The sequence below is a fragment of the Rutidosis leptorrhynchoides genome, chromosome 4 (assembly GCF_046630445.1).
Source record: "Rutidosis leptorrhynchoides isolate AG116_Rl617_1_P2 chromosome 4, CSIRO_AGI_Rlap_v1, whole genome shotgun sequence".
Classification (NCBI taxonomy): domain Eukaryota; kingdom Viridiplantae; phylum Streptophyta; class Magnoliopsida; order Asterales; family Asteraceae; genus Rutidosis; species Rutidosis leptorrhynchoides.
Genome location: NC_092336.1, coordinates 518007033 through 518019270, shown reverse-complemented (window position 1 = coordinate 518019270; position 12238 = coordinate 518007033). Strand labels below are relative to the sequence as shown.

Genomic DNA, 12238 nt, shown 5'->3' with positions numbered 1-12238 from the left:
AGGGTAATCTGGTAATCACATCTGATTATATTAATCTAAGAGCTGCTAATCACACGTGATTGTCTCGTTCATCACATGATCTAAGGGTTAAGATTTATCCCTTGAATTTTAAATTAAATTAGAGATGCAAATATTTACCGTATATTTATACTACACATCATACAATGGATTGTAATATGTGAACACACAAAATATAAGGATATTCCCAAGGTCTTGAAATTGTTAATCACTTGTTTGACAAGTAAACAATCTTATATTATAAAAAAATATAACTTTTTTATAAATAGAAAGAACTTATATCATTTGAAGAACATACCACTGAATTAACTTCTATTTTTATGGCACAAACTTTTCTCTACTTCCCTGTCTTCCTTTTGTTGGTTATATGCTCAGCTAATGTACGATTCCTTTTTCGCTCCTTATTTTTTTTTATTAATAAGTATTGTTCCAAAAAATTTGGGTTTTAAGCAATTATCTTAATCATCACAGGCAAGTCATCATGATTGGCCAAACCATGGTGACGATTTAAGAAACCGTAGATACGCATATGGTGAAACAAAGATTAGCCCTGCAACTGTGGGTAATCTTAAGCTAAAGTGGAAATTTGTTGCTGGGAAAGATATAAGTGCAACACCAGCAATATACAACACCACCATATATGTTCCTAGTTGGAATGGGAAAATATATGCACTAGATACGTTAGACGGGTCAGTTATCTGGCAAAAAGATATTGGCGAGTTAACAGGATTTAACTCGGCTTCAACAGTAGGGGTCGTAGTAGGAGTGAATTGGACCGTTTCCAGGTCAACTCCTACTGTTGCTGATGACATTTTGATCATTGGATTATATGGACCGGCTTACGTTGTAGGAGTTAAACGTAGCAATGGCGAGCTCGTTTGGTCTACGCAGCTCGATGCACATAATTATTCTCTTATCACTATGTCTGGAACTTATTATAAAAGGTATGTTGATCATTTGCAGTCCAAGTTTGAACTTTTCTTGTTTCAATCTTTGAAAAGTAAAGCATTGACCACATACACTATGTTGACTTTGACTTTTCAAATACTAATAAAAGTAAGTGTTTATTTATTTTTATTTTATGGTTTTGCAGCGCTTTCTATGTGGGAACTTCATCGCTAGAAGAAAGTTTAAGCATTGAATCATGTTGTACATTTAGAGGAAGTTTCTCTAAATTAAATGCCAAAAATGGCAACATCATATGGAAAACCTACATGTTGCCAAACAACTACGGTAGCAAGGACGAATATGCCGGCGCCGCCTTATGGGGCAGCAGTCCGTCCATCGACAAACACCGCAAAACAGTCTACATTGCCACCGGTAACTTATACTCAGCCCCACTAAATGTCACACGATGCCAAGAAGCACAAAACAATCAAACAACACCTAATGGAGAAGATAAGTGTATAGAGCCCGAAAACCATTCAAATTCAATCCTAGAGCTCGATTTGTATTCCGGGGAAATTAAATGGTATAAACAGTTAGGAGGTTACGATGTATGGTTTTTTGCTTGTAATAATCTTTCAACTTCAGGGTGTCCGCCTGGGCCTAATCCAGACGCAGATTTTGGAGAAGCACCAATGATATTAACCGTTAATAGTCATGGAAACAAGCATGATATTGTGGTTGCTGTACAAAAAAGTGGGTTTGCGTGGGCTTTGGATCGTGACAACGGTAGTATCGTATGGTCTAAGGTAATTTGTTTATAAATGTGACCCGTTTGACCCATGACCCATTTCAACCCAAAACCGTTTTGACCCGTTACCCAAACCGACCCAACCTGACTCGTTTTCCAGAAATGCATATAAGGCGCGAGGCCAATGGAGGATGTTTTAAATATTTATAGAATTTTTGAGCCCGTAAAATTGTTATTGTAGGAAGCGGGACCTGGGGGGCCCGGTGGAGGAGGTACATGGGGATCTGCAACCCATGGAGAGACAGTTTACACCAACATTGCAAATAGTGGACGAAGAAACTTTACGTTAAAGCCATCAAATACTACAACGACTAGCGGTGGATGGGTGTCAATGGATGGCAGGAATGGCAATATATTATGGTCAACCGCAAATCCAAGTAATGCGACTGCAAGTGGCCCTGTGAGTTTAGCAAATGGCGTTTTGTTTGCTGGATCAACTAATGGGAGTGGACCTATTTATGCTATGGATGCTGCAACCGGGAAAATTTTGTGGTCCTACAAAACCGGAGCCAGTGTGTATGGTGGCATGTCCATAAGCAATGGTTGCATTTATGTTGGAAGTGGTTACAAAGTAAGTGTAGGACTCTATAATCCTGCTTACACTCCTGGAACAACACTATTTGCCTTCTGCATTCTTCCATAGCAAGAACTGATTGTATAAAAAGAAAAAGATTAAATACAGAAATGGATATGATTATGTATTGTTTAACAATAGCATGACAATAAAAATAAAAAGATTAGATGCCTTTTTCCCTTGGGCCATTTTGGGTTGCTGGCAGAAAAACAATTATAAGAGATTGTATGTAAATATTGATCACGACTGTGTAGAAGAGTTTCCAAATCAGGAAACCTACAACGAGACATGACCATTCTTGTCAGTGTTGACTCATCGAGCGCCCCAGTGGCGTTGAGATGGTTACCATAAACTTGGTATGAATTGCGGGCCACCTCGAGTTCCTGGTCGAAACTATCTTCTATAGGATCTGGCACATTAAGGTTGTTTGGTAGTTTAGGTATCCAAAACGACTAAGATAAACTGTATTTACAACTAAGCCACTCAATAATTGATGAAGAGTTCAATAAGTTGACTTCGATAAGAAATGTCACGCGACATGCTCACATGATTTAGCCAATTGCTATATACTGTGCAAGCTTAGATGCACAAGGTCATTCATACAATAGTTATCTTTAAACTACCAGATAACTGTTTTCACATTTACGTGTACTATATTGATTGTTCATGAAAATTACAAGAAATAATAAGAAAATAAATACCAGGCCTATCACAGCTTCTCCATTAATATCATTCACAACATGATCATTTATTAGCTTTAATTATCCAGTGTCTCCAGTACAACTGGCATGAATCAAAGGACATTCCATGGATTGACACCCCTCGGGTTCAAGTGACATTCGAGTTGACTAAGCAAACATATACTTCTCAGCTTCTTGCACAAGGTCACTATTCACTAAACTCAGGTAAAAATACAGCAGAGGCACAAACCTATAAGAGAATATAGAAAGAAATTATTATATCATGTATTTACATCATCATACGAACAAGTAATTATATAAATTAGGATTTAACGTACACTTCAACCCTAAGAGCAAACGGTATCGACAGTCACTTCCGGTGTCGGTGCCAGCAACGGCGGTGACCGACGGTCGGCAGACACCCTGCTGGCATCGGTTCGGCGTCTTGGGTCACAAAGTCGAGCAAGCGACGGTGCTTCCAGCCGTTGGAGGTGGGTCCAATTTAAAAAAAATAGCCGTTGCCACCATATGAGACTTTTTTTTTTCTTTTTGCTGTTTTTTTTTTTTTTTTTTGCTTTTAAATACTATAACCACACTCTTTTCTACAATTTTATCTACCATTTCTCAAACTTCAACTTTTCTAAATCACCCAAATCAATCAAAACGATCAAACCAATCCAAATCACCCAAAACACCCGATGAACCCAGATAATCCATACGGCCATCAATGGAAATGGACTAATCCTGATATTTGGGTCCAACCAAACACGAATGAGTTTTCACAAACGGGTCCGCAAATGCCTCAAACACCTAACTCTTTCGGTAATCCATTTGATTCATTTCAAATACAACTGCCCCTAACACAACCCGATGACTGCAACGAATATCTTGCTTGGCAACAAAGTCGCAAATAACTAAATAAATAAATAAATAAATAGACAATTAAATAATAAATATTTTCTCCCTACAAGACATTGAAAACTGACACTGAACGACTTCCCCACTTTATCACCAATGTCAGTTTTTCAGTGTGAGTCCAACCATCAGCAAGACACTGAAAGACGGTGAAACTAACACTGGACGACACCCAGTGCTCTAAATCTTTAATACTTAGAAAAGAGACCTTCCGATCTTCTCTTGCTGCAAGTTCCATCAGTTTTTAATATTTAGAAAATTGGCCTTCCGATTTTCTCTTGCTGCAAGTACCATCAGTAAAGTTAACCGCACGAATCATTTCCCCACATAAAAACTATAACAAAAACATCATGAAAAATTTTATGTTGTCAACCGCACACATTATATCAACTGATCCACATAATTATATACCAAGTTTTTTGAATTGTTGGAAGCTTCGACGAGCCCAACACACCCACTATAGAGGACCTAGGTTATACTCACTCACTACACCAACACTTTGACGTTGGTTAGCCTTTAATTTTATAAATCCTTAGTGCACAATAATATTTAGGCGACAGTGTCGACCATATATCATTCGGGCGGTATAACCGACCATATATCACTTAGGCGGCAGAGCCGACCATATAATAGATACAACACAAGTGCACTAAGAACTCAAACACGAACTAAGGCTTAACCGGGAAACTTAACAAAGAACACTTTTATTAATACAAAATACAATTACAATATTACTTACTTATAAGTTTTTCTTCTCTACTCACACTCTTCTCACTTCTTACTTCTTCTCTACTTCTCTACTCACTCTTTTCACAACTTCACAACTCTCACACCTTACACAAATGAACCCATCACCTATATTTATACTACTCCATGGAAGTTTCTAGAAACTAGATATTTCCATGGATATATAAATATCTAGATATTTTTATACATATAAATATCTAGATATTTCTTACACATATAAATATCTAGATTTTTCTTTACATTTTAATATCTAGATATTTTTCATATACATATTAATATCTAGATATTTTACCCATATACATTTACTAATTCCATATTATTATAAATTTGCATTGTATTTTAACACTCCCCCTCAATGCAAATTTTCTTCCAACGATGTCTTGCTGACCATTCCAAGTGCTTCTCTGAATTTTGTAAACTTCGGTTTACTTAGGCTCTTGGTGAATATATCTGCAACCTGTTCATCTATCTTTGTTGGCATCATCTTGATTTTCCCTTCAAGGACCTTCTCGCGAACATAATGATAGTGCACTTCTATATGTTTTGTTCTTGCATGAAAGACTGGATTCTCTGCTAGTCGTATAGCTGATAGGTTATCGCAAAGAAGATTTACTTGATAATCTGTTGATTGATGAAGATCTTCCATTAGTTGTTTCAACCATGTAATTTCTTGTGTTGCTGATGATGCCGATCGATATTCTGCTTCAGTGCTTGACAAGGATATTGTTGGTTGTCTCTTGCTGCACCATGATATTACTCCTGATTCAAGACTAAACATGTATCCAGTTGTTGATCGTCGTGTATCATAGTCTCCAGCGTAATCAGCGTCACAATATCCAGTCACGTGACATTCTTTTGTTTTCTTGTACAAAATGCCAAAGTTAATAGTGCCTTTAACATACCTTAAGATGCGTCGTACAACATCAAGGTGAAGCTTCTTTGGATTGCTCATGTATCGACTAACCACTCCAACTGCATAAGATATGTCTGGCCGGCTTAGTGTGAGATAAATAAGACTTCCGACCATCTTTCGATACATGGTAACATCTTGAAGACTTTTTCCTTCATCTGCTCGTAGTTTTGTATTCGGATCCATCGGAGTTGAGATAGGTTTGCAATTAAGCATTCCGTACTTTTGTAAAAGATCTCGCGCGTATTTCTGTTGTCCCAGAAATAATCCTTCTCTTTTATGCTCTATTTCGAGTCCAAGAAAATGTTTGAGTTCTCCAAGCTCCTTCATATGAAATCTGATAGACAGATTCTCTCTTGTTCTTTGGATCTCCTCATAGTGATCTCCCGTGATGATTAAGTCATCTACATATACTAGCACTATGGCTAGTTTTCCTTGATCTTGTTTCACAAATAAACTAGAATCTGAAGGAGCAACTGTGAAACCACTTTGTACCAAGAACTCGCCAATCTTCCCGTACCAAGCTCTTGGAGCCTGCTTCAAGCCGTATAGTGCTTTCTTTAATTTGCAGACATGCTCGGGATGGATTTTGTTCTCAAAGCCTCTTGGTTGATCTATATAAATGTCTTTGTCAAGTTCTCCATGTAAGAAAGCGTTCTTGACATCCATCTGCCACAGCTTCCAAGATTTGCTAGCGGCTAAAGCTAATAGAGCTCGAATTGTTGTGATCTTCGCCACTGGACTAAACATTTCTTCATAATCCAGCCCATATTGTTGAGAAAAACCTCTAGCAACAAGTCGAGCTTTATACCTTTCAATGGAGCCATCTAATCGAGTCTTCACCTTGTAAACCCATTTACAAGATATTGGTTTTACATCTTTTGGCTTTGGAACTAAACTCCTTGTCTGGTTTTCTTTTAGTGCATTAATTTCTTCTTCCATCGCTTTCTGCCATTCTTGACTTTGTGCTGCTTCTTCATAAGTGGAAGGCTCAATAGGTATTGATTCATCCACATGAGCAGCATTGGCATACCTCGGATTAGGTTGCCTCGACCTTGTTGATCTCCTTAATTCTTGTGCATGCTTCGCGACTTCCTTTTGGCTTGGACGAACCTCCTCGGATATAGACTGATGTACACCAGTTTTCCATGGACTATTTTCCTTAGAGTACGACCCTTCTCTTTCTTTTATTGGATCCAATATCTGCTCTTTAGGCTCTTCTTTTTCTTCTGGACCTTCTTCTAATCCATGAGATTCTGGAAGCTCTATCTTTTGAGGTGACCACCATGAAGAAGCTTCATTAAATACCACATTTCTTGAAGTATGACACTTTCCAGTATTTGGATCACAACATCTCCATCCTTTTCTTGATTCATCATAACCGACAAAAATGCACCGAATTGCCTTCTTATCAAATTTGCTTCGTAGATGATCTGGTACGAAGACGTAACATACACATACAAAAACCTTGAGATGGTTGACGGTTGGCTTGATCTTCCATAATCTTTCATATGGTGAAATATATCCCAACTTTGTTTGTGGGAGTCTGTTAATCACGTATGAAGCTGTCCTCATACATTCGGCCCAAAATCTTCCTGGTACATTCTTACCATGAAGCATACTTCGACAAGTTTCAGCAAGACGACGATTCTTACGTTCTGCCACTCCATTCTATTGTGGAGTATTATGGCAAGTTAATTGCCTTCTGATCTTGTGCTTCTCAAGATAGATATTGAACTCGGTTGATAAATATTCCCCTCCATTATCTATGCGTAAGCACCAGATCTTAGTATTGAGCTCGGTTGATAATTGCCTTCTGATGGTTGACGGCTGTCAACACGACTCTCTTTCCTTTGTAATCCTCCATTTCTTGCAGCTTTGTCCCATCGTTGGTCATATGATTTGAGCACCCAGAATCGATGATCCAATCATCTTTGTAGTTTATTTTTGACTTTAAAGTTGTTGTAAGAGCTTGATCATCTATGTCAGCTTCAACAGAGAGTCCAGCTTCTGCATCCCATGTTTCCTCATTAATGGTTGCTTCGAATGTGACCTCTTTCTTCTCATCTCTTGCGGCGGACACATTTCCTTCGAAAGTTCTGTAACGACCCTACTTTTTTCGTTATCTTTTGCCGTTAATTATTTAATGACCGTCAACTATTATTCGTGCCACGTCATTTCTATGACCTATATTATTATTTTTGTAATAATATATATATTTATTTATTATGAGTTATGTGAATATTTGTATTCATATTTTAAGTTACACGTTTCTACGTGTCGCGAATTTCTATCCGGCGAATCTTTTCGGTTTTCAAACCAACGGTCGAGCTTTTGGGATTTTTAAGTCCTAATTATTTTAAATATGATATTTTAATGTCATATGATTTTATATAGTGTTTATATATATTTTTCGTCGCGTATTTGTTATCTCTCCGAATTTTCAATCGTGTAGTCGTGTTTTCGCGTTTCGGGTTTCGTTCGGGCGTTCGGGCCACTAGGATTTTATCATTTATCAAATTGGGCCACTATGGGGCCCACCCCATTCAGTTTTTGGCCGAAAATGGGAGGGGGTATAGCCTCCTTGTTTTTCATTTTTGAGATTTCACTTTCATTTACATGTTATCACATAACCTAGCCTTTATAATTTTTCTCCCATCTTCTCCCTTTCTCCTTTTTGGCCGTCACCCACACATCCACCATCATCATCATTTCAACATCAAATCAAGCTTGGAATTTGGGGCTTTTAGCATCAACGGATTGCTCTCGTTCTTCTCTACGCGTCTATATTAATCAATTCTTGATTAGGGTATAAACCCTAACCCTAGCTTTTCAATTTTTCTTATATTTTCTGTATTTTGATGTTATATGGATAGTATGATGCTTATATGTTATTGTAATGTTGATTGTATGCGTAGAAATGCTCGATTACATATGTTTTCGGTTTGATTAATTTGGGACAGCAGCATATTCGTTCATTTCTGATTATGTAACAGATATAAAAGTGAAATTAAAGTGTTTATATGAGTTCCTCTCATCAAGACATTAATTTTAGACTCCGGATTCATGTCGTTTCGATTCCCGGAGCTTAAGATATGCTTAAATTGGTGTTTTGTTAAGATTAAATCATGAAAACGAATTGGTTCAGTTATGGTCCGACTTTGTGGTCATTTTTAGAGTCCTTAGGGTGTACTAGTGTGTTAGGATTGATTATGGGATGAACTTTCATGTTCGGGTCATCGAAATCCGAGCCACGGATCACCCGTTATGACTAAAACACGTTTTTGAGCGGATTAAAGGTCCAAACTGATTAAGAGCTGTAAGTCACGACTTGGTGACTATTCTTGGGATGTTCTTGAGCACACTAGTGTGTCGGGTGGGTTGGTTAGGCGTAGATATATATAAGGCTCGCCGAAAACTGATTTCCGGGGCTCAAGTTATGACCCGATGAACTTTTAATTAAAACTTATGGTTATTAAATATGACTTATGATAAAAATAATGATTTTCATTATTAATAAATTACTTATGATATAAAAAGTAATTAATTTAACTTAAGACTTATGATATATTTATTATATCATTTATTAATTACTTATGATTTAATTAAACTTATGATTAATAATACTTTTATTATTAATGGGAAAATACTTATGATAAGTATTAAACTTATATTGTGAGATTATTATTATTAGACTTATAATAAGGATTAATTAATTATTTAATTATTATAAGGCTTAGTTATTATTTAATTATAATTTAATTATTAAATACTTATGATTTAATAATTATAATTAGAAACTTATGATATGATTAATAATTCATTATTAATTAATAATACTTACGAGGTGATTTAAAATCAATTATTAATTAATAATACTTATATTATGATTAATATTTAATTAATTAATTAAATACTTATGTTATATTAATTATATCATTTAAACTTATGTTAACTTTAATAAATCATTTTAATTTAATTAAACTTATGTTATGACATAATTGTTCATATTTAACTTTAATAAACATTATAACCTATGTTATTATTATAACTTACACTTTTAAAATTAATGTTGACTATGTTTGACCAAGGTTGACTTTTGAGTTGACTTTCGGTTGACTTTGACTTTCAGTTGACTTCTGTTGACTTTCTAAATAAGGAAACTTTCCTAACTTCAAAACTTTCTAAAAATAGAACTTTCTAAATTTGGAAACTTTCCAAAAATAGAAACTTTCCAAAAATAGAAACTTTCCAAAAATGGAAACCTGCTAAAAATAGAAACTTTCTAAAAATAGAAAGTGTGTGTCCTTATGCTGTTCCAATCAAACCGATGCTTGCTGAGTAATGTTCTATGCCTACTTGCAACATGTACAATAGCTATCATACTAAGAATTGGCCTAAGTTAGTTATTTATTTCGACCTGCTTTATTTATAGGTCGGCGTTGTGATCTTTCTTGATCACTTTACTTTACTTGCTGTTCGCTTGTTTGTGTGGTTTCTTCAGTTGCTTTTAAGGTGAGTTATAGTCCCATTTTTCTATTTTAAAGCTTTTGGGATGAGAATACATGAAATTTATTTTATATTTTGGACATAAGTGGAAGTTGGTTTAAATTATTCATTGTGGGTTGAACAAAAATATTCCCTAGTCTGGTAACTGTAATCACTGGTTTCTACTGGTGAACGCGAATCCTACGGATAGATCTATCGGGTTTGACAACCCCATTTCGAGCTAGTCGCGCTAGCAATTTATAATCGGAATGTTTAGTACTTCGTATTTTGTTGTAGATACACTTGTTCGGTGTATATTATTTATTGTGTTTGGCAAGGGTAAATAAAGGGTTAAGTGGTTACCAGGTGACTCACGAAAAATGGAATAATGTTTTATTATATGTTTTCTAGCATATAATTTTATGGTCCAAAAAGGAGATTTTATGTTTCAAACATAAATTTTTATTGTTTAAATTAAATATTGTTTGCAATATTAAACCTATAATTCACTCAACATTTTTGTTGACGGTTACTCGCATGTTTTATTCTCAGGTTCATGATTGATTGCTTCCGCTGTGCTTAGAGGGTCTGCATATTTATGATGGCAGCTTTTGTTAAACATTAACTTGCATTCTATTTTGATACATTTAATAGTGGATATTGTTGACATTGTTTTGGTCAACTTTTGGTTAAAATATTTATGTATAGTTTTTTTTTTTTTAACTTATACATTTTGGTAGGTTTCCTTTATAGGAAATCATTTTTAAATAAAGAATGCAAGGTTGTTTTATTAAATTCATATAGAGTTTCGATCAAGCTGTGGGACCAAGATAACGATGGTCGTCAAGTGTACTTTGACGGGTCGTTAAAGTTGGTATCAGAGCGTTAGTTGTAGGGAATTAGGCTGCATTGATGTCGTTACCCGAGTCAATAGGGTGCATTAGTGAGTCTAGTCTACAGCCCGACCTATAATATATTATTATATGTGATTATTTGTATCGTATTGGTATGTATATTGTTATCACACTTACACCTTTGTTATGTTCTGAATCCGGGAGGAACTCCCATTCCGATTTAAACGTATTTTCCGACGCATGCGAGTTTATCTTTACAAGAACACCTCAGATAGTGAAACCGAGGGGGTGTCATTCTTAACTTATGAAATTCTCGACATTTCTATGTCATAAATTGTGTTTATTGATATAACGTTTGAGTTACATTACGTGTTCTAGAATTCTCGGCATTTCTATGTCATCTATTATGGTTATGTATATAACATTTGAGTTATATTATGCGAGATGTCATTCTTGACTTCTAAAGGCTCGACATTTCAATGTCAGCTATTATGTTTAGGTATATAACATTCTTGTTATATTACGTGCCCTTGTGCCTTTGTGCGCTGGTGCTTTGGTTTTCGAATCGAAAAAATGTCATTCTTGACTTTTAGAGATTTTTGGTACTTCGAAGACATTTCTATGTCATCGTTACTCCTATTCGTTACTTATGATGTTTTGTCTCTTGTGCTATCCTTAGCACATTGTTTAAGAAATTGTTTTAGGGAAATTGTGTTGAAATTCGAGGTTGACCATCTTTCCTGACCTTATGTAGTGATATTGGAATGGAACTATGAGTTAGTGAAATATAATGGCGTCAGGCCAACGTGATTATATTACGTTAATTCATAAAAAGTCCCAATATTGTGACATGAGGAATAGAAAGCGAGTCAAAGAATATTTGTACACCACTCATTCGGAAATTCTAACGTTATTACATGAGTAAGGAAGATACTCATTATCTTATTTGTTGATATACGAGAGACTCGTCTTAACCGAACTACCTACCCCATGTTTTATTATTTATAACTCGCTTGTTAGTGACAGCTTCGCACGTGAATAGTTTTGACCCAATGACTTATGTTCTGATAAAAGTCAAAACAACATTTAACTCATTGGCTTTCATGACCTCGTAGCATTTATTGATTAGATGTCGCAAGATGATTCAAGTCCTTCACCCGAGCTTTAACGATCTTACTTCAACTCGTAACCTCTGAAATGCGGATACCCTGCTTTTCATTAAAAATTTTACACATTTGTGTAATTGGGCGGTTCTCACGAGATTTATGGGCGAATAGAAGTAATGAAATATTTTGTCATGTATACAATTTATAAAATCATATATGTACGTATGGATTCAAATGGATAAATTTATCC

The 12238-nt window shown here is 35.6% G+C and overlaps 1 protein-coding gene across 1 annotated transcript; it reads left to right on the top strand.

Moving 5' to 3' along the window:
* Positions 1-338: 338 nt before the first annotated feature.
* Positions 339-2468, top strand: LOC139839583 (uncharacterized). The gene is made up of 4 exons (XM_071829681.1): positions 339-398; positions 490-962; positions 1112-1712; positions 1896-2468. Exons 1-4 carry the CDS (start codon positions 339-341, stop codon positions 2355-2357), a joined length of 1596 nt encoding a protein of 531 aa, XP_071685782.1. The 3' UTR covers positions 2358-2468.
* Positions 2469-12238: the final 9770 nt, after the last annotated feature.